The 24,111-nt window shown below is 39.3% G+C and overlaps 1 protein-coding gene across 1 annotated transcript in view; it reads right to left on the reverse strand.

Annotated features, from left to right (window-relative positions):
• LOC122685093 (cyclin-Y-like protein 1) overlaps window positions 1-24,111 on the reverse strand; it is a 37,564-nt gene that overhangs the window by 5,067 nt on the left and 8,386 nt on the right. Inside the window, exons 2-8 of the mRNA XM_043889740.1 lie at window positions 21,241-21,315; window positions 19,422-19,456; window positions 13,993-14,093; window positions 8,690-8,725; window positions 6,505-6,556; window positions 5,538-5,660; window positions 1,503-1,663 (exon numbers count right to left, since the gene is read on the reverse strand). Coding sequence (XP_043745675.1) covers window positions 1,503-1,663; window positions 5,538-5,660; window positions 6,505-6,556; window positions 8,690-8,725; window positions 13,993-14,093; window positions 19,422-19,456; window positions 21,241-21,315 — 583 coding nt within the window. The remainder of the gene's footprint in view (window positions 1-1,502; window positions 1,664-5,537; window positions 5,661-6,504; window positions 6,557-8,689; window positions 8,726-13,992; window positions 14,094-19,421; window positions 19,457-21,240; window positions 21,316-24,111) is intronic.

Here is a 24,111-nt window from a genome sequence, read left to right on the forward strand (position 1 = left end):
CCTGGTGATTCTGTTGTACACAGAAAAGGGCTGTTTACAATTAGCTTCTTCCTGTAGCTAGACACTGCCATCAGTGCTATTGGGCTCACATCTATGAACATCCACACACTTCCCTGCATGTTCTCTGATGCTGTAACTGGACCCAGAGCCCCCGTCAGCTTAGCTGCAGGTTCTGAGAAAATTTCAGCTGCCATCATGGCAGACCTGGTGTTTATGATTACACATTTTCCTTCCTTCAAGGAACCAGTTTAAAGATGGATGATAGTGGTGCTCAACGTCACCTTAGTTTCTACAAATTCCAAAAGTACTTCTACTTATCTCGAATTATCTGCCGTAACACTAAGGTGGCTACCAGCAATATCACCATGACACTTTCTATCATCAAAGTGGACATTTTCACCAAAAGCCACTTTGACAGCTACCAACAATCACTGGTCCCTTCTCTTAGTCACAAGCTTCTTTGCTTCAGTTGTAAATATGCACTTTGGTAAATCTGAATTAAGAGTCAGGGGCAAAGGGAACAAACTCTTGCCACTGCCTGCCATGACCTTGATCGTCCTCTGCTGTTCAGTATAATAAAGAGGTGCCCCTTTACGTTTTCCTAAATGCCACCCACAAGGACATTTTTCCTGTCAAGTGAGCACTTCTAGAGTCTGCTGCAAATACCTCTCTGGTTCCTGCTGCCTCCCACCCTCGAGGCCCTTCCCTGCAGCCAGACAGCAAGCCTGATGTTTCACGCCCATGGGAGCATGCCATCTGTGAGGAACCCCCCAAGTTAACTCGAGGCCCCACCAAGTACCACTGTGGTTGCTGAGTGCCCCGGGTGAGGCCCCACTGACACTTCCTGGGCTATCTGAGACAAAGGAGTTTCCTAACTCAGCAGACCTACTTCTAAACATGGGGAACACTCCTGACAGTGGAGGAGACAGAACACAGAGATCTGAAACCTTTCTATTTGGTCATCTGTACATCATGGTTTCCGTAACAACAGAACCTTAGAGACAACCTCAGATTACAAAAGAAAAGACCTGCAAAAACAAACATACAATGTGTGACTCAAGTTGAAGTTATAACCTCAGTAGTCTGGAGGTGCTAAGATCTCAGCAGTGACCACTTAACTTCCAAGGCCAGACATGTGTCTCTTAAAAACAGACTGGACCTGGTAGACAGCTTTAAGAAAGACGTGAAGTTATTTACTGCATCATGTTGTTCTGGTAGTGAGCTTGTAAAATGGCAAAAACGACCAGAAAAGTAATTTCAATTTATCAAGCAGAATATTACAACAGTAACACACCAAGATTTAACTAATTAATGATGGGAAATACAAATGGTTATACTACAGCTAGACAGAAAGAAGTCTAATTTTATATTTATACCTAATTCAGCTCTCTGCACAATGTAACATTTCTTAAAATGTAACATTTCTTAAGCTGTAAACTTTATGGGAGCAAATAAGGTATTGGAAAATGGTTAGACAGTTCACCGTAACCTTACAAACTCACATGTCCTCAAGTGTAATGTCCTTTAGGATCTGGCAGTAGTCCGAAATAGCCTTATCGTCCCAAACCTTGGAGGCAAGAAGAATGGCTCCCAAAACAATTCTTTTCCAGTTAGTGGGGCAAAGGTCGATCTCAGCATAAGTTAAAAGCCTTTCTAAGTAAACCTGCAAAAGTAGAGGACTGACCTTTGATTTTAGTTCAGTTTAAAAGCTGTCATAGAATTGTTAGGAATGATAGGTTTCATCTGTTTTTAACATATCTTTTATTCTTTGGTTCTACAGAGACTTTTGCTTGGCCAGCCAAGGCCAAAGGCCAGGTCACAGTTGTAAGGCAAATATTTCTGTCAGTCTGGTATTTCTACTCTGCCCATGTGAATTTCCAACCCAATTTTGGTCGCAGGAATGAAAGGACATCTCAGCATTCTAAAGACAGGCATTGTGTTATTACCTTCCCACTTGTAAAAGGCAGCACGTATGGCCCAGCATTGATTCAACCGTTCAGTAAATGCTTGAGTGCCTACCGTGTGCAATGTACCTACCATACTGGTGGTGGGTACGTGGCAATTTTACATAAAGCTTGAGTATGTAAAACTCTGGTAAGACTGAGCATTTCTTTATCTTCTCTTCAGAGGGTGAACTTGAAGATAATAACTGGTGGTCAAGGAGCCTCCCAGGTCAAGGAGCCTCCTTGCTGCGCCCCACAGGGCAGGCAGCACGGAGCAGCTGTGCTTTACACTCAGGGCCTCTTCAGGGAAGATTCACGCACAAAGAGCTCTTTGTTCACACCCCGATTTTTCACATCTCCATTATTTCATAACTCACTGGTCTTACATATTCTGCAACTTAGTCAATTTGTTTGGTTCTAAGGTGGTTAAGAGCTGCCGATGTCTGAATCCCTGGGGCTCCTCTAAATCTGCCAGGTAGTTTGTGAGATGACTTCATGGCTTCTTTTATATGTGTCAAATGGCTATTCTATAAAGAACCAGACCAAGTTAACAGCTGAGTAAAGACTAAAGACATAAGTTGTGATGGTGTTACCTCTGCAGAAGAAAATATATGCCATTTGACAAAAAGAAAAATGTCCCGTTATCAGACTGACAGCTCCGATCTGCCAAAGCTCTCCAAACTCAATTGTGTTTCAAACACGGTTACTGAGATTATATACTCTTAGTGAACTTCTGCACCCCACTCCCCAGAGAACTCCACACGCGCCAGTACTCTCCAAGAACGAGTCTCCCGCAGGGTCCGCCCCTCTGCTGTATTATGGCACTGACAGAGGCAGTTCAGCCTTAGGGGCAGTCCCTCAGCTTCCTCTCAGCTTCACTTTATAAAGGCAAACCTGGTCTCATTTACACCACTTGCCCTCCTGTCTCAGTGGAAGTTACACTTCTTTCTTTTCCCTGAAGCTAACTCTTCTATGAATGAAGTCAGTCCCACCTCTCATTTCTGCAGAACACTGTTCCCACAATTCATCTCTTCTTGAACAACCCCCTCTCTGTCAGAGATTTTCTCCAATGTTTTCTTACATGTTCTCAGCCCATCCGTCACCACCCCTTAGAACACTTCCTTCAGGAAATGTTCTGACACTGGCTCCTCATGACCCATCCTCTCCTTAGCCCATCTAGTCTGCCCCTGGCCGCCACTGCCCCCCTGAAACTACTGAGGCATGGTCACTGCTGCCTTCATGACAAACAGCCAGCACTCTTCATCACAGCGCCCCACTCCCCAGGCCTGCCCTCAGAGCTGAGAGACACTGCCACACGCCTGGCTGCCGGGACCAAAGACCTCCACTTGAGTTATCTCACTACCATCTGTTGGGAATTCTTATCTCCACTTTCACTGGTCACCTGCCGGCTCTGCTCTTCTGTCCGTCACTTCTGGCTTCTATCACTGCCATTGCCTCCTAACTTCTCTGCTTCCACTGAAAGCCAACCACAGTCTGTTCTCCCCAGAGCAGCCAGGAGAGCCTCTCAGATTAAGTGCACTTCACGGGCCTGCTCAACATCTGCCAGGGCTCTCCCATCAAACAGGTCACTTCTGTGGCCTGCTAGTCACGAGGCCCTGGGTGAGATGCCATCGTCCTTCTGTGCCCTCATTGCCTGTGCCTTCCCTCATTCCCTACTCTGATCACAGCGGCACCCTGCTGACCCCTCAGCACAGAACCCGCTCCTGTCTGCGCCTCGTGCTCTGCCCCCTGCCTGTGCTCTCAGGCCCCTCATCTTCCTCAGTCCAGCCAGGTCCTGGTTCAGATCTCACCTCTGTAAAGAGGCTCTTCCTGGTCTTTCTAGCGTGCATGTGTTAAGTCGCTCAGTCGTGTCTGACTCTGTGACCCCATGGACCCGTCTGGCTCCTCTGTCCATGGGGAATTCTCCAGGCAAGAATACTGCAGTGGGTTGCCACTCCCTTCTCCAGGGGATCTTCCCAAACCAGGGATGGAACCCAAGTCTCCTGCACTGCAGGCAGACTGCTTCCTGTCTGAGCCACCAGGGAAGCCCCTCGAATCTCTCCATCCCTTTACCTTGCTTTCTCTTTCTAGCTTTCACTACTACTTCAAACAGTCATCTTTTTAAAAATACTCATTTTAAAAAGTCTTACACTCTGTGGTACACCCGATACTTACACACACTGTAAATGAACCATACTCCATAAAAACTAGAGAAAAACAAAACCCTTATGTCTGCTATACTTACCTCAGAAAGGCAAGAACTCTCCTCTATGCCCAGCACTTAGAACCGTGACACGGGCAGGCATCTGGTGCCCATGTATGCCCTAAGGAGTTCCTTGGCAGCACTCAGCACGTGCACCATGCTCTCCTTCTTCAAGCTCTCCTGGCAGCTCTTCTGATTCTGTCCTGGGTTTCCTACCACTCCGGCCACTCCTCTGGGGATGTGTCCTGTGAGTGCTGACAGTCCCCACAGATCTATCTTCTCCTCAACTTTTATTTAATGTACTTTCTCTGCATTTGAACAGCTACACGTAATTCCCTGCCTCTTGCTCAGCTTCGGGCTCCAATCCCATACAGTCAAATGACTGCTAGACACTGTCACTCTGCTGTCTCACAGGTCCATCGGGCTTAACTTGTCTACAAAGAAATGCCCCTCTTCCAACCCACACACCCTCTCCTGCCTGCATTTCCCAGCTCTCCACGTGCCAGCGCCACTCCCGCCTCTCTCAAGCACATGCCAACTGAGCCCTGTACCTGGCTCGCAGCTCCAAGAAAAGGCCTGCGTCTGACCCGGGCCCACTGAGGGGAAGCCTCCTCTCCTACACTCTGCCTGCAGGGGCGCGGGCAGCGGTGGACGCAGGCCCTCCCTCCAGACCATGCAGCTGACCTTCCCCTATGGGTTTGCTATAGGGAGGAGTTAGGCAATCCCAACGACCTCTCAGCTGAATATGATGTATTAGTCAAATGATGAAATCTTACCACAGGAATTCAGTATGGATGACAGAAAGGTCCTCACATAGCTGGAGCTCGGCAGGCTAACCTGAGTAAAGCCTTTCCAAGCACTGCTGACACCCCAGTCCTGGGTACCTTCACACGCCGGCACCAGGGGACAGTAGAGATGGTTAACACTGTCGTCCAAGGTCAGGGAGGTGAAGGCAGTCAGTCTCAATCAAGACACACATCACACTGCCTAGGCAACACAGCCTGAGACTCAGAAACACACTGAATCTACACCTGCCGTGGGCCAGGAAGTTCAGTGATCGCCTCCATCCTACCACCCAGCACACTTTGCCGGTGTGCGCCTGTGTGCCCTGTGTGTGCATGCATCCTGAGGTGTGGAAGGAGAAACCAGAAGTCTCTCCTGCTGCCTTTAACATCAATTGTTTTGTGATGAGAAAAGCAGTGGCAACATTTTAAATCATGATGATTACTAAAGCTCAAATCTGTATGTTTTCATTCCTTTTGATACATTTCTCTTTAATAAAGTTCTGATGATCATTTCAGGAACCTACTTTCATTTGAAAAACAGGCCCATACCTTCTGTACAAGAAAAAAATTTCTAGAGATGCTTCTATTAAGAGAAAAATATATTACCAAAGTCACTATTGCACATTTAATAGTAGCCAGCTGGGCGGCACTGAAGAGAGCATACACAAATCTGTAGATGTATTTGGGTTCAGGATCATGCTGAAAGTACTCCTCCGGAACCCTTTCTCGCTGAAAGAAGAAAAAACACAGTGTTAAGTATCCACTGAAGAAAAATACTTAAAAGTACCCTCAAGATAGCAATCTTCACACGTGGGCCCACGTGCTACTTAAAATAATTTTGACTAGGTGACATATCTTGTAGTCTTTTAAATATAAACAATTGGATCCTAAAGTACCATAGTGATTCAATACTCACTACCATTCATTAAAGAAAAATGCAAGCACAACCTCAGAAAATGTATTTTCACCTTCTTCCCCAAAGAATTCTAACCAAATGCAAACTATTTTTAGGCTCAAAGTCTTGCTGATCATTGTACGTCATCAGACTTTTCTGCAGTCAACTATGAAAACACCTTTCCAGTGTCCTGTAACCAGAGGCTCTAAGAGTGTGCTCTCTTACACAGCGGTCACCAGTCACATGTGTCTACTGAGCACCTGAAGAAGTGAGTTTTTAAACCCTGTCATTTTAATTAGTTTAAAATTTAAACAGTTTTTAAATTTTCTCCTTAGAGGTCTTACATATGTGTTAGGAAATGTTTATATTGTGTGACGCTATGGAAAATCATCCTTTAAAAACCTACATTTTCTGTTGCTTGTGTATGTTTACTTACCTGCTCATTCGTCATACAAAGCGTAACTTGGTTCTTATCAGTCACACCCCTGACACAACATGCTTTTGGTAAAATTACTTGACATAATATGGGGTGGGGGAAGAAGACTTAAAGGAAGACAATCTTGGCTTTGAGCTGGAGGCAATAATTTTCTTCTAGTAATTAATTTCAAAGCAAATCAGCATGAAATAAACACAACTGTAATAAGAGAAAAATACACCTTCAATAAAAGTGACACTTACTGTGAGTGGATGTGATCTCTCATCAAAAATGTCCAAGGACCTATTAGAATCTCTATAAAATAAGAATGTGTATTTTAAAAATTAATTCAGGAGTTACTAGCTTAGTAAAATATCTGCTAAAAGTAGAGAGAGGAGTAGAGGAAGCTTAACCTTAATAAAGCAAACAGTTTTACATATTCTCCTGGATTCTGCCCTTAGAAAGGTTTTCTGACCTATTTTATACTCAGCACACCAAGTTGCATGAAATCTCTTCTATAACCAGCCAGAGCTGCCTTTACCCACACAGACCCCTTCTAACAGGCAATGTTCGTAGACCAATACATTTCCACTTCACTAACCTCACAATGGAATATACAAGAACATTTTATAAAGTGGTAGTAGTAGGCAATAAAGTCTTCTAACTTCAATGAATGTAAATATGAGATTCATGATTTTTTCTTGTCTCCACCCCGCTTTTGTTCTTCATATTATATTCTTATTGTTTATTTCTTCTTGTCTCTTTTAAATAGTTTGAGTTAAAAATTTTAATTGTCTTTTAAGAGAGACCAGGCTTTTTCTTTTAAATTCCACCACACTACTACACTGTGCCCATTTAAACAGTAGTTCTGCAAATGTGGTCTATAGGCCTCTATAGGAATCTCCCCTGGCCCCTCTTCAGAAATCCTGTAAGTCCAAGAGGTCAAAACGTGTTTTATAAGAATACCAAGACATCACCTGCCTTTACCCTGTTTGACACTTAACTATGATTGTATAAAAGCAAAAGTGGGTAAAATTGCTCATTTCTGAGTGTGAATCAAGGCAGTGGTATGAAACTAAATTAGAAGTCATTCACTTATTCCTGGCCAAATGAATGTAAAAAATCTGCTTCACTTAAGAACATCCATGATGAAAGAGTAAAAATTAAGTGTTCTTAAACCTTTACTCTTCTTCTTCATATTCTGAGTAAGCGGAAAGTATGCATTAAGCGCTTGTATGGACTGAAATATGGCTGTGCTAAGGAAGAGCATTTGTAACTTACTGGTAACCAAGTCACTTTCTTCCCCCTAGAACATCATATTTAAACCACTTTTTTCATGAAACGCCAATTGACAGTCATTTTTTCAAAAATGAACAAAGTGAGCCTGTCACTTCAAAGAAAACTCTAAACTATTTGTTGCCAATGATAAAATTCAAACCATCAAGCTAAAAATATTAGGATTTTTGGAAAATTTGTACCTTCCAGTGTGTTATTTATGGTGAGCTTGATTTATCAATACTTAAAGACTTTCCTGATAAGACTGGTAGTGATACTAACAAGAGTGAGTTTTTGACACTGTCTGAAGACATGTGAACCAATACTTTGCAAATGACAATGTATAATATAAAATCATGTACAGATAAAAAGATCCACTCAGTATGCATGACAGATCAATGGGCATTAATTTAACATAGTATCTACCTCAAGTTCACTGATAATGACTTGGAACTCCATCTTAACTAATTTAATAAACTGGCACATGTGGATTTTGGGGACAGTATCAAAGAATATGTCCAATTATCTCAAGGCTTTAAAAATTCACCTTTTCCCAACTATATGTCTGCATGTAGCTGGATCTTCATATTGCTTCTTCAAAGCAAATGACTGAAGACAATGTTGACATGAGAATCAACTGTCTCCTATTAATGAGATACTATCCTCTCCACTATTTTGTTGTGGAAAATGGTTATTTTTCATTAAAAAAATGACTTATGTTAAACACTGGGGTCCCCAGTCAGATGGTGATCTCATCCCTCAGGAGACAGTGTTCCTGTCCTAATGTGGAGAGAAGCAGAACACCTTACTTGCACCTACAGAGCAGAGGCCGGGGTGCTGCTAAACACTCTGCGGCACACAGGGTGGCACCCCACGCCAAAGCCTCATCCGGCTCAGAACTTCAGCAGTGCTGAGGAAAGCCTGTTTTCACATACAGTGGATTTAATTTTTTAAATTTTAAATTTCAATTTCTAATACAGTAAATATCCATGTAAACCACATAAAACTTAAAGAATTAAGAGTCTCAAAATAAATGATTCACTTCAATACTGTAATGAAAGGACTCCTAACAGTAAAAGCTTACTCTAATACTGTCCATTGTTATTAACACTAAACTTGATACTGTGTAAATTAATTAGCTGGAATAACAAGACAGGTTTTAAAAGAGCTCACCTGTTTTTTATGTGGTTATATATTTCTAAGCTCACCCTGTGGAGGAAAAAAAAATATTGTAATAATTGGTTTTTATCACATTAGGCCTGAAGACATTTTAAAGGGTTGGTAGAGAGGTAAGACCATCCAGATGCCCGGTGGCCCCCACACCCCCTAATTCAGAGCAGTACCCATAGGTGGTATCCCCCATGTTTTAGGTTCTTTGGCTTTTAGCAAAATTAGGAGACCCAAAATATAGATGTGCTCTTAGAAGACATGTTTGGGTTGATTATTATAATATATAAATTCTTACATATTTCCCCGGTCATTTGTCCTTCTATGCACAGAATCTTTCATCCCATACAAGTTACATCATCTATCCACATGGTTAAATTTAAGCCATACAGATTTTGTGCGTGTGGCTTTTTGTTAGGCACTGCATTTCAGTTGATTCCGTTCGGTAGTCCCCCTAACACATCTATTTTCCATTATTTCTCTAAAAGTAAGTAATACAAGTGCTCCATATCAAATAAAATGGATTTAAAATCACTTTCACACATAATTATTAGAAAATTTAATAGCAAAATTTTATAGTCACAAAATTGATGATAGGCCTAGTTATCCTGAAATAAGCACTGCTAATAAGGCAGCACAATACAACACAGTACACTATTAATGACAGGTATTTCCACATTATTTTAAATAAAGTATTAACTAACCAACAGGTACAAGTCCTCAGATAGTTTTTACACTACTATAGCCCTAAGTTATTCACAGATGCTGTGTATTAGGCAATTAAGGGGTTCTCTGGTTAAGTTATTTGCTTCCCTTTGTTCTCAGTATCTAAAATGAAACTCAAAATAATAGAGAGAAGGCAAATCTGAATTTTGTAACTCCTCTATAGAATCTTAGCATTTGCAGAAAGGCCTGTAACACTGTTAGCATCAAAGATGGATACTTCTATAGTGCTTCAAAGTTTCTTCAAATTGATTTTAAAGTCACAGAATTAAAAGTTACACGATAAAAAGGGCAACTGAACCTAATATGATACTTAACCCATTTTACAAATAAGAGAATCAAGGCTTAAAATTGACTTACTCAACGTCCCACCAGTTATCAGAAGTAGTTCTCTTTCTCCTACCCTCAAAGCAGAGAGTGGTTCCCAAGGTCAGCTGCACACTGGATTACCCGGGACGCTTTAAACACTGCCTGGCTTCTGCTTCAAAATGTTCTGATTTAACTGCATTAGGTACGACCTGGGCAACAGGATTGTATTTAAAGCTCCCCAGGTGACTGCAACGTGCAGCCAAGTCTAGGAATGAATGAGTCAGGGTTAAGATCAGAATCTCTCAGGATGCTTTTGTCTATGAAATCATGCCTCACACATCATTCCTCAGCTTGTCAAAAGGGGTGTGTGTGTGAGAGAAAGAGACACAGGGACAGAGAGGCAGATAGACCCACAGACTGTGTCTTGAGGGCAGGGAGGAAAGGTGGAATTCATGTATGTGTTCAGAGACATACATCTTGAAAAAGTTGCACAAGTGATTCTAATAAGGCTCACCTACCCCAAATGAAAACTAATCCCATCGTATTTTTCAAGATCATTCCTAAAAGCCAATTTGCCCTATTAATTTTCTCAGTAAACCTTTATTTCATCAATAATGAATGTGAATGGTCATTTTTAAAACTTAATGAGAAAAAAATTTACTTTATTTCCAAACACTAAGACTAGGTTGAGAATAAAAAGCATGAAACCTACTTGTCTGAGCAAGGTTAATCTTTAAAACTACTTCTGAATTATATACTGGAACATCAGGCTCTTTTGAATTCAAAAGAAGCTGTGAGTCTAGCCACAGTGAGAGTAGTTTTTAACCCACAGATTTAGAGTCTTGGCTGAATAAAAACATTCAGTGATCACGAGAGAAGTGCCAAAACTCAGGACTTTAAAGAGCAATGGGGCTCAGTTTTTGTTGAAATACGATTTGACCGAAACTAATATTATAAGAAAGTTACATTATTATGATTGTGAACTGGTTGTTTTTAATTAAAGTTAGAAGTTACTGATCATTTAAATAGCTAAAAAATAAAAAGCCTTGCACATTAAAAATTAAATTAAATTTATAAGCTAATTATACTTTTAAGACAGAAAAGTAAAATTAATGATAAGGATACTAATATATTTTTTTTAAATTTTATTTATTTTTTCAGTGGGTTTTGTCATACATTGATATGAATCAGCAATAGATTTACACGTATTCCCCATCCCGATCCCCCCCTCCCACCTCCCTCTCCACCCGATTCCTCTGGGTCTTCCCAGTGCACCAGGCCGGAGCACTTTGTCTCATGCATCCCACCTGGGCTGGTGACCTGTTTCACCATAGATAATATACATGCTGTTCTTTCGAAACATCCCACCCTCACCTTCTCCCAGAGAGTTCAAAAGTCTGTTCTGTACTTCTGTGTCTCTTTTTCTGTTTTTGCATATAGGGTTGTCGTTACCATATTTCTAAATTCCATATATATGTGTTAGTATGCTGTAATGGTCTTTATCTTTCTGGCTCACTTCACTCTGTATAAGGGGCTCCAGTTTCATCCATCTCATTAGAACTGATTCAAATGAATTCTTTTTAACGGCTGAGTAATATTCCATGGTGTATATGTACCACAGCTTCCTTATCCATTCATCTGCTGATGGGCATCTAGGTTGCTTCCATGTCCTGGCTATTATAAACAGTGCTGTGATGAACATTGGGGTGCACGTGTCTCTTTCAGATCTGGTTTCCTCAGTGTGTATGCCCAGAAGTGGGATTGCTGGGTCATATGGCAGTTCCATTTCCAGTTTTTTAAGAAATCTCCACACTGTTTTCCATAGCGGCTGTACTAGTTTGCATTCCCACCAACAGTGTAAGAGGGTTCCCTTTTCTCCACACCCTCTCCAGCATTTATTGCTTGTAGACTTTTGGATAGCAGCCATCCTGACTGGCGTGTAATGGTACCTCATTGTGGTTTTGATTTGCATTTCTCTGATAATGAGTGATGTTGAGCATCTTTTCATGTGTTTGTTAGCCATCTGTATGTCTTCTTTGGAGAAATGTCTGTTTAGTTCTTTGGCCCATTTTTTGATTGGGTCATTTATTTTTCTGGAATTGAGCTTCAAGAGTTGCTTGTATATTTTTGAGATTAATCCTTTGTCTGTTTCTTCATTTGCTATTATTTTCTCCCAATCTGAGGGCTGTCTTTTCACCTTACTTATAGTTTCCTTTGTTGTGCAAAAGCTTTTAAGTTTCATTAGGTCCCATTTGTTTATTTTTGCTTTTATTTCCAATATTCTGGGAGGTGGGTCATGGAGGATCTTGCTGTGATTTATGTCGGAGAGTGTTTTGCCTATGTTCTCCTCTAGGAGTTTTATAGTTTCTGGTCTTACATTTAGATCTTTAATCCATTTTGAGTTTATTTTTGTGTATGGTGTTAGAAAGTGTTCTAGTTTCAGAATCCAGATAGGAAAAGAAGAAGTGAAACTCTCGCTGTTTGCAGATGACATGATCCTCTACATAGAAAACCCTAAAGACTCTACCAGAAAATTACTAGAGCTAATCAATGAATATAGTAAAGTTGCAGGATATAAAATTAACACACGAAAATCCCTTGCATTCCTATATACTAACAATGAGAAAACAGAAAGAGAAATTAAGGAAACAATACCATTCACCATTGCAACAAAAAGAATAAAATACTTAGGAGTATATCTACCTAAAGAAACAAAAGACCTATACATAGAAAACTATAAAACACTGATGAAAGAAATCAAAGAGGACACAAACAGATGGAGAAACATACCGTGTTCATGGATTGGAAGAATCAATATTGTCAAAATGGCTATTCTACCCAAAGCAATCTATAGATTCAATGCAATCCCTATCAAGCTACCAACGGTATTTGTCACAGAACTAGACCAAAGAATTTCACAATTTGTATGGAAATACAAAAAACCTCGAATAGCCAAAGTAATCTTGAGAAAGAAGAATGGAACTGGAGGAATCAACCTGCCTGACTTCAGACTCTACTACAAAGCCACAGTCATCAAGACAGTATGGTACTGGCACAAAGACAGAAATACAGATCAATGGAACAGAATAGAAAGCCCAGAGATAAATCCATGAACTTATGGACACCTTATCTTTGACAAAGGAGGCAAGGATATACAATGGAAAAAAGACAACCTCTTTAACAAGTGGTGCTGGGAAAGCTGGTCAACCACTTGTAAAAGAATGAAACTAGGATACTAATATTTTCAAGTAGCATTTCCCAAACTGTTCTGGAAAGTCAACATTCATATGCTAAGAAGACATTATTTAATGTTCCATGGACAACCCCAAGGGAGGTAGGAAGGTCTGCATCCTGTTTCGTTTTTAATTCTCTCTCTTAAATAAACTTGAACATTCCCATGATTAGGGCGTTTTGAACTGTGCATCTCCAATTGTGGACTATGAGGGGCTTCCAGAAGTTGAGGAATAGTTTTCGTCATTGTAACACTGTTCGTGTCTTCTTAAGTATAAGCCTGGCCACAGCCTTGTTTCTGAAACTTCATCTCTTTTTTTGTTCTCTGCTTTGATTGATACAGTGTGTTAGAGATACACATATATAAACAAAAATTAAAAAAAAAAAAACAAAAACAAAAATTTAATGTGTCTATTAAGTTAAAATCTCAGTTGAACAAATTTCATCTATGGAGAAATTAAGCTTGAGAGTATGCCCCTTAAAACGGTTTTGATATATTTTCCCCCTCTTTGGGGGAGAGGAAGGAGAAGTAAAATTTCCTACAGAAATATTGCAGGAAAAAAATGCACGGTGGGATAAATCTGACCAAGTCCAGTTAAATTTAACTGCAGATTCACTTCAGTGCCAATAGGGGACAAGCTGTTCCTTCTTCTAATGGTAGCTTCCAAACTAGTATACATAGTTGTAGGACTCTCCCAACTCATAAAGAAATAATTTTTTTTCTAGAAACATACAATAAACAGGTACCTCTGTTTCTCATTATGTTCAACATTGTCTTAACAATAGAAATGAATCAAATGAGGTTTACATTTTTCCTGGGATTTCTCACTTGCTAACTGACTTTCCCTTCTATCATGTACTCTATGATTAACATGGAAACTGAAGACTCATATTGAGAGGTCCCTGAAGCCAACATAGAGTTGACACCAGTTTCTTAACCTGATCACTGAAAAGGACAAACCAAACGAATGAAATAATGTATGGCGAGGATGCTTTCAGCATGAAGGGGGTCTGCCACTCAGCCTTGGCAACCTAGTTGTACTCACCATTTTATTGTGGTTCTAAGATTAGGCTCGCTGACTGTGCTGTCATCTGGAAATATGGTTGGGCATGAGCTATACCTTTTAGTAAGCTTCCTTGGAGATACCTGAAGGGGAAGGGAGATAGAAGAAAATGTCACAGTAAGTTAAACCTATAAAAGTGTGTTTTTTCCTTGGTTAAAATGTCAAACGATAAAGCATTAAGATTTTCCTTATACTCCATGAACTGCTGAGTGTGGCATCACGTGCAGCTCCATGGGAAACCTCTGTACTCTCACTTCCACAGGCAAGATCTGAGAAATGTGGTATAAACTGCTGCTCTTGAAAAAGGACCCACAAATGAACCTGGAAAGCACCTATTATAAATTGCCTTTATAGTAATGAGAAAGCTTTTAGTAAGACTTCAGTGTTTCTTCCTTAAGCAATGAAATGCAGCGGAGATTTCTATTTCTATTCATTTACTACAATAAAATGCAATGCTTTATATAATATCGATGTGAGAGCATTTCATTGCAGTCAATGAACGCCAATCATAAATGTATTAGTTTGGGAGACAGTGTGAGGAAACAAGCGTTTTTGAATCAGAGGCTGGGCATGCCAGGGCTGCTCTATCACTAGTGACCTGAAGGCCATAAATCTCTTTGAGCCTCAGTTTCCTTATCTGGAGGATGAAAGGGTATAGCTTTAAGATTCTCTCACAGCCAAGAAACAGACAAAGCAGCTCTGAGAATTTCACGGTTAAGTAAGACTGCCATTATATTACACAAGGGAGAGCCTCAGAGAATACTTTCCACTCATCTCACAGTTTTATTAATTCTACTCTACATGTTATCTGCCACTCATCATGGCACTCTGCTGCCTTGCACATGCTGCTCTCTGCCTGCAGTGGCTTCTTCCTCCTCCTTGTCCCAGCAAGCTTGACCCCATCGACCTCCAGCAAACCTCAGCCAGCAGCCACACCACCAAACTTCTACCTTTCTGCACACTTACACCTCTGTTTCACCACCTGTTACATGGTCTCAACTGCTTGCCTGGTATCCCCCTCCTAAGTAAGCAAACAAGCTCCTCCAGGTGACAGATTCTTACTGCTCCTCCTCCAGCTGCTGAGAACAGAATCTGGGACAAATTAGGAATCAAGAAGCATTTGACCAATTATTTAAGATCGATTACAACTGGAAGGTAAATCATGCTAATGATACACATTCAAACTATCTGCAGTGGTGCTGGGTAGGTGACAAAGAGCTTTGTCAGACCCTCTAGAGAACAAGCTATCTTTAAAACACTTTAGAAGTATCCATTTATTTGTGAAGAGCCCAAAACACAGCCATAGTCAAATACTAAAACAGCCTGAACTATGTGAGGACAATTCTCTTCCTTTAAGTAAAGGCCAATAATCAAATCCCAGTCACTGTCAGTAGCTCTGAGTAATAGCATTCTTTAATACCACAGAACACAAACAGTTTTAACACTTGGTTTTCTTGGGTTTTGTTTACTAATTCAGATGAGCCTTCCTTCCTTCTATTAAAATAGTTTTCACCACGCTGTCACACTCTATCCATGTCCTCCACAAACGCATCAAAGGTGAAACAAGGAGAAAGTCTAGTCAATGTTTTTTTTTAAATACAGAGCATTTAAATAAACATTGCCAGTAGCCAATAATAAGAACTATCCAAATGGGTGTATAAGCCACCGTTTTGCTTGTTTCAGGTATTTTATGGCAAGGCCACTTACTCCTTATTAACAAAAAGTTCTACACATAACATACCTGAAAAGTACCACTATTTGGGAGAATTTCTCCTTCAAGCTAGAAATGATTTCAACTGAAACTCATATATTCCTTAAGCCATCTGGTTAATGTGTAATTTCAGAATCTCAAAAGAGACACAGCATGAAAACTGTTCATTCAAATAGTTATATTCTAAATGAAGTTATCTTTTAAAAGGTCACCACTATTAAGAGTATGACACATTACACACAGTAAAAGTCAGTTCTGACTATAAAATCTACCTATGAGGGGAATAAAAATAGTAAGAAAATGCACCAAAATATAGACTAGTTTGTAGAGCTTTGGCTTTGGGTAACATTTATCCCGTTTTTCTCTATTAAAACTTTTTTCTTTATTATGAATTATATCTGTTTATCTTTGGAAATATTAGTGCTGAAACGTTTAAGAAGTTTAATCAGACGTAGCCCTACAGACTACGGGCGCTCATTTAGTCTATCAGTAACCTACAGACTACTGGCTAGATCCTGCCAAAGAAATAGTGAACGCTTCTCCAGGCCTACTCCTGAAGCGATTCAAACTTTTGGCATCTACTATTCACTAAAGGATGGCAGAATTAAAGCCTCTGAGCAAAGCCTGGATGTATTAGCTGCCAACAGGTTACTTTCCCCTCATCTCACTTTAAAATTTAAGGTAACTGTCCTTTATGATTAAAGCCTTATCATCACTGGCTCAAAACCTCAATAAACTACACTGACAAAGATTAATGATATAAAATGCAAATACAAAAATCAAACAGCAGAACCCACTCACTGATAGTTTAATGTTCAATGAAGAAGAGTATTTACCTTCATTCAGAGCTAAGGACAGAACAGATGGACTTCTACAATCTTTACAAGAAGGGAAAAGGCTTACTTAGTAGACTTCAGTGTTAATGGCAAAGACTAGAAAATCATCATACTGGAAGACTAATAAGTAACAATCCCCCCCAAAACTTATCATTAAAAGTCAAGCACCTGTTGAAATTCTGCCTCCACCCAAGTGAATCTTCCCATCCTGCCTACTGCCTCTGAGTTTAACCCATCAAAAAAATTAAGCTGAAATTCACTTTTTTCTTCCCCTTTCCACAAGCTTTAGATGTGTTTATTAATAATTATTAAGACTTTAACTTAAAATTTTGTAATATTCTATGCATTAGCGTGGGGCTTCCCTGGTGGCTCAGTGGGTGAAGAATCCACCTGCCAATGCAGGAGACGCAGGTTTGATCCCTCAATCAGGAAGATCCCCTGAAGAAGGAAATAGCAACCCACTCCAGTATTCTTGCCTGGAAAAGTCCATGAACAGGGGAGCCTGGTGGGATACAGTCCCTGGGGTTGCAGAAGAGTCATGTCTGACTTAGCAACAAAACAACAAGAAGTGCATGAGTGGAAACTACTCCATCCACAGTACTGCACGTTAATGGCCAATGTGGCAGGATGAGTAGTCTGAACAGGATTCTTATCAAGGCCTTAGTAGAAATGTGCAGTATTCTAATTGTAGGTATAATAGAAAGTACTGTCTGAGTCAGTATCATTAACTATACTGAATTAAAACTTTTAAACTGAGAATTTACATTCAAAGTATAAATCCAACTTTGAGTGGACCAACCACAAATCTACTTCTTTTCCCACCTTCTTTCAGAGATATCATCTCATTAGAATTAAAAGTATTTTGTCAAAAAAGCTGTACCCAAGACAGGATAAACTGCAGATGATTTTTGATGTTTGAAAGATGAAAAAATGAGATAAAGGAGTAGTAACTGACATGGCATAACAGAGGAAGCACAACCTTGGAACTACAGAGTGACTGGGCCAGGAACAACAAAACCAATCTGGCTTACAGAACCCAAGGCAGGTTCAAAATTCAGAGACGTGGTCGCCAAATCTGTGCAGTGAGGTCTATCAGTTAGCAAAGTGATGCTTCCAATTAGATCTTAACAGACAGCGAGGGACCATCACATGTTTGAGGGAAACCTCCAAGAAGTCACAGATCAAAGCAGGGAGAAGGAACTGATGGGAATGATAAAAATCCAGGAGCAAATAAAAACTTAAAAAAAAATCTTCAACATCTACAGAAAGATGAGAAATTGCATCAGTGAAAAAAAGAATGAAAGGATGGAAGAGAACTCTAAAAAATAAGGTAGACAAAACAATATATTCAATAGAAGGATTAGAGCAGAGTCAAGGAAACCTCCATGAAGTAGGACAAGAAGACAAAATGGAAAACAGAAGGGGAAAAAAATCTGTACAGAAATATTGCTCTAAAATTTTCAACATCTAACAGGAATCCAAAAGAAAAAAATAGAAAATACCAAAGCAGCACACAAAAAAATTCACTAGAAGAAAAGATGTTCTGCATGTTTAAATGCCCCAATAGCGTGACAAGGTCTATACCAAACCATGTTATGAAATTTCAAAACCCCACAAAGACAGAGGGTACTACAAAGTTCCACAGGAGGAAGGAATGGAGAAAAGACTAACTTGGTAATATACAATGTATCAAATTCAATAGATTTAAGAGCAACACTGTAAATGAGAAGACAAGAGGGAAATGTCTCTAAAACTGCAAAAATTAGTTTCGACCTAGAATTCTACACTGTATCAAATAGAAGGAGTTTCACAGAGGCTAGGTCTTTATAAAATTTTTGCTCATGTGCCTTTTTCCAGGAAAATGTGCTCCAGTAAAACAGGACAGAGGGAAACAGAATCTAGGACATAGGCGATCCAACACGAGAGAGCAGTGATGTGAGATCCCAGGTGACTTCACATAGATATCCCAGGAAAACAGGCACAGAGCTAGTCCAGGAATCATTAGTATGTAGGAGGTAGGAAGACAAAAGGTTGGCGAAGAGTGTCTCCAAGAAGAAATGGAACAGATGTGGTTTTCTGGATGGTAAATATTTTTGATAGGCATGTGACAAATGTTACAACATTTGGGGGAAAAAATAGCTGTTAGAGTGAATATAGTCAGGAAATTAATTCCACAGAACAAAAATGAAGAATGTGAAAACAGGGAGACTGGCCAGGGAGCTACTCAACTATGTTGGGCTGTGTGAGATCATGTTTGCTAGAAAAAGCAGAACTGGATTATCCTGAGAAGTGTAGAAGTGCTCAGATTTCATTAATATTGAAGAAAAAGAATGAAAGGTGTATAAGGAGGTGGCACAGAGAACTATATGGCTCAGCAATGAACAATACTTGCTTAGTCATAATAAAGTAAACAGTGATTCCGATTTAACAAAAACTGATGCATGTAAAGGGACCAGAAGGAGGGAAATAAAATCACGGTGGACGAGGAGGTTAAGCTTTCACCTGTTGTGCCAAGAAGTCAATGGACGGTGCTAAAAATTAAATTACCTATTACACTTTTATTACTTTGGTTAAAAACTAAGATAAAAAATTTAAGGCAAAAGAATTTAAGGTAGATCTTTATGCTATAACCATATTATTGAAATTTAACTTAAATGTCAGGACCCTTAAAAAAAAAAGGGTACTACTAAGTCAAAAACCTTTCTGAATATACTTGATAATTAGGAACTAGAGATTCAGAAATTTTATAAATAAGAGGTTAAATGCTAACAGTATTGGATCCATCATACTTTTTAGGAATCATGGCAGACATACTTTTAATTAATCAAACTATTGATTTCTTAACTTTTCAACTATTTACTCACATGGTTTAAATGGTTGCTCTTCCTCTTTTCTCGCACTAAGAATAAAAAAAAAAACTAACTGATGAATTCTGATAAAACTACCATAGACAAATAAGTCACTAATTATCTGATGAATTACCAATATACACAATGAGTTAAAATTTCATTCTGTTTTTTAAAATAACTTCCAACAAAATATATAATTTAAACCACCCAGCAAAATGAATCCTATAAATAATATTTAAAAACTTAGTTTTACTATTTGACTAATACTAACAGATACTCTGTATTAGGTACAAATCAAAGACTCTCCATTTACAAAAGAAAAGGACAAAGCAAATTAGGCCAGGTGAGATATTTAGCTGATACCAGCTGCACAGTATGTAGTATTTTCTAGTTCTACATGTACTTTAGTCACCAGGATTAACAGATGACAACTCCAAGTTCCAGTTTCTGGTCAAGCACCCGTGTCTCTGGAAGCATCCCGAACCACTTATTGGTCACCCAACTTAAAAAATACAGGTTCTTTACACACTGAAAAGTAATCTATAAATTTTAACATACGTGCTGACCTCACTGAGCATACATCGACAGCACATAGAACTGTTTTGCTCCAACAAAGGCCAGAAGAATATAAGCTCAAAGAGGGTCTTAGGCCATACACTTTCCCATGGCATCACAAGCACGAATTCCTTTAGACTGAGGAGAGACAGGGGCATGGGAGAGTGTTTCTTTTACTCTCTCCACCGTCTCTCTACAGTGTGAGCAGCTCAGGAGTCTGGAAAAGACTGAGAAATACAGTAATCCTAACGAAAAATAATTGCCTCAAGGCAAAGTACACACACTTTAAGAAAATGCAAACTAGAAACCCCAGGAGCTCCCAGGTTGGAGAACATGTGGTACACTCTGGGCCCTGCCCCCATGCCTGGCCCTCTTCCGTCTGGCTGTTCCTGAGACAGACCCTTTGATCAAAACCAGTAATCTAATGAAAATAAAAGAGGAAAAGAACCCTCTATTTTTTACTGTGCTGCATTACTTCAAATATTATAGAACGTTCACTTCTGGTATTCCTGCTCTCATAAACAACCGAAAAACCTGATCATATATGGCTTTTTAGCAAATAAACTAGGATTTAACATATATTAAGGAAGACAAGCAGGCAAGACAAGCAGGAGTGCAAAAACTTCTGATTCTCATCTTAAAACAAGCAGGACACTGGAAATTTACACAAGGTTTCCCACACTGAGGATAACCTTCTGGAAAATCCCATATGGCAGGCACATTGGTCTGATTACCCTGACCCAGCACTACATCAGGATGAAAGAACTTTGAAGAGCTAAAAGTTCTTATAAGAACTTTTAAAAGAACTTAAAAATTCACATGAATCTGGATGTCAGAGAGGTTCACCCGGTTGAGCACTGTGCAAAATGGTGCCGAAATCACAAGCCTCGACTCCCATACATAACAACTGATTATGAAGACCTAACTGTGACCTAAACCGTGTCATTCATCTTTACCTCATGTGCTCTTGGAGCGAAAGGAAAAGGACAAAGTAGCATGGAAAAACAGACCACAACTAAATCATGTGGCAAGCTGACTGCTGATAAAGAAATAGCAAAGTGTATAAACAGATGGTCTGGGTGTTTTTCCTCATTAAAACAGTGACACCTAAATGAAAAATGTATCATCACATATTAAAATAAAACATCACATATTAAAATATTATCACATATGAAAAAAAAAATTAAACCATTCTAAGTGCTTTTCTGTATCTTCCTATAATACACAAAACAAAAACAGTTTTCAATCTTTTTCTCAGGGGGGGAAAACACTGTCTTACCGTCCGTTTCAGATTTGCTCCGGAAAATTGTGCTTGCCCTTGGGTGGTCAAAAGGGTTTGATTCCAAAGCTAAGTCTGCACAGGAAAAAGAAAAAGGTGTGACAATTTAGTTGAGTAGAAAAAGACATGACTTTTAAAACAGCTACACGCTGATTTTAATCAAGTTTAATAGTCTTAAGAAGAGTGTTTAGTAATGACAAGAAGGAAACTGTAGTAAAGGCAACAATACAAAAATTCTATTGGGAAACAGAAAAATTGTAGAAATTCTCCATATATGTGGAATAAAACCAGGGCTATGTCTTAGGCTTTTTTTTTTTTTTTAACTTGCACTTAATCTATGCCACTTTTAGGCAAATCATGTATGTGATTCCCCTCCTACATATTGATTAAAAATTCAGTCACCTCTCTTTAAGCTGATATTACTAGCACATTTCAAGAAGTCTCAAGAAGCAAGTTATGCTGTAGTCACTTACTATCAGATACCAGATCAATCAAATATGCTATAACCAAATGAGCTGCTTTTGGCAAACGTTCTTCAGACAATCTAATGGCTAATTCCAACTACACTCAACAAACCAACTCATTTAGTTGGCTGCCGTTTATCTAGGGGCTATTCATCATGGCAGATTTAAGAGGATTACATAAGAGTTCAATGTTCTGATCCATAGGAACACTTCCAGGATAGTGAGTTTTAACTTTGCCCTCTATTTCCAAAGCTAAACTCTCACTTCTTCCTTTCATGCTGCATGATTAATAGAGGGCTTCAGTAACAGTATTTCCTGGAGCACATCAAAGGGCTGCTTGAAAAAAATTTTGCCCATACCTACATAAAAAAGGTGGGTCTGCTGGCAGTTCACCTTGCACCAAGGTGGGACAGTCTTCTATTTAGGCAGAAATATCAAGCAAGCACAGGCTGCCATGCTGGACAGTAAGGTTGTTGTTTAAAACAAACGTAAAAGCCCTATGGGCAGTTACTTAGTGAAGTCCACCTCAAACCAATTAAACAATCTTTTAAGAAACTGGACCAAGATTTTTAAAGAGCAACAGTTAAGGCAGCATTTCCCAAACCACATAATAATTGGCCTATTTTTAAAGGGGACTTTGGTGGTCAACGTGATTTACACATTATCGCTGAGAATCAAAAGAATATACACATTGATATATTAAAAACTAACCATGTGTTCCCCATCCCGTATGGCAAAAACTACTACAATATTGTAAAGTAATTACCCTCCAACTAATAAAAATAAATGAAAAAATAAATAAAAACTAACCAGTCCCATAGTGAATTCTGTCTGACCCAGCATTTAACAAATGTTATCTACCTAGAAGCCTTTTCTTCCCCAAAGAAAGAATTTTGCATGAACAGTAATTTGGGACTTCCTGGTTTAATGGGAATTTAATTGTTACTGCCAGCACTAGAAATTTACATAGCTAAACCGACTGCTTTGTTCTTCGTGAAAATTCCTTCACTGCATTTGGAGTTTATTAAGCTGTTTTTGGAGAAAATATTCTACTCAACAGTTTTATGTAAAAGACCCATAAAATTATTTTAAAGTTTTTTCCCCCCTACAGATTTGAAAAGTGGGACACTGGGAAAATAAATTATTTCAGTTATACACAAAGTTGACAGGCACAGACTTTCGACCTAAGGCTTCTGAAAGGATTCATGACTACTTACTTGTACCAGAAAGTAAACAGACTACACTGGAATCTAAAAAATAAGCAGAAATGCTTGCAAAGTAGCCATATTTTTCATCAGGGTTTATGGAATGGTAAAATTTAACAAGAGTCAATGGAAGTCCAGGGAAAATAAGTGTCAGGATCAAAGAGAAGCAAGCTTTAACATACACACACACACACACACACACACACACCCCTGCCAAACACACACACACACACACACACACACCCCTGCCAAACCAGGGTGTGTTACAGGTATGCTATGATGTGCTACTACGGATCTATATATAGAAATCAAGAAGGCTGGGATAAAAGAAATGACAACATGCAGGAAAAAAGTAAACTTGCCCAAGTGATCAGAAAAGAGCTGGCACTCCCCCTACCCTACCCTAGAGGTTTCAAGGGTGGGCACATGACCCAGAACTGACTGACAGATCACAGCTTTCCTGGAACTTTCCAAGAAGCAGAAGAAGGCAGAGGGGTGCCCTAGGACCCTTAGCTAGTCTGGGGCTGCTGGACACTCCTCTTGCCATCATGAGGGGAAAGGCTTTTCAGGAGAGATCAATAGAGGACAGCAGAACTGAGATAGGCTGTGAGGTCATTGAACTCCTGGGTCAAGTACTGCTTAATTTACTCATTCAACTCCAGTTATATAAAAGTCAATATATATATTTTTTAATTTAAGCTATTCTGAGACATTTTCTCAAACTTGCAACTGAAAGAGACCTGGTTAACCAGCAGTACTGATGATCACAATGAAGGTGGGGAAAGGTAAAAGTCACTTGCTCATTCCTTTAACAAATGTCATGAACAAAAATTTGCATGAGCCAAAATGACCCTATTTAAAAATTAACCCACAGACTTACAACCCTTACTTTTAGTTGTTTTCCTTATACATTAGAAAAAGCTCTAATTAGTGTATAATTTATGTCTTCTTGTTACTAACAACCCTTCTACATCTCACTGTTGCATATTTACTATTTAATGAATACACAACAGTCCATCAAGCGTTATTCCTGTGCTGGACTTAGCCAATCCCCTATTGCTGGGGTTTAGGTACTTACAACGTTCTATTCTTTGATGAGGAAACTTTTCATCTATAGTTATACAGCTTTTTAAATAAATAATGGTTTTATCTCCTTAGCAAAGATCTTCAAAAGTGGGATGTCTAAGCCAAAAGGTTAGATC

The sequence above is a fragment of the Cervus elaphus genome, chromosome 1 (genome assembly GCF_910594005.1).
Source record: "Cervus elaphus chromosome 1, mCerEla1.1, whole genome shotgun sequence".
NCBI lineage: Eukaryota > Metazoa > Chordata > Mammalia > Artiodactyla > Cervidae > Cervus > Cervus elaphus.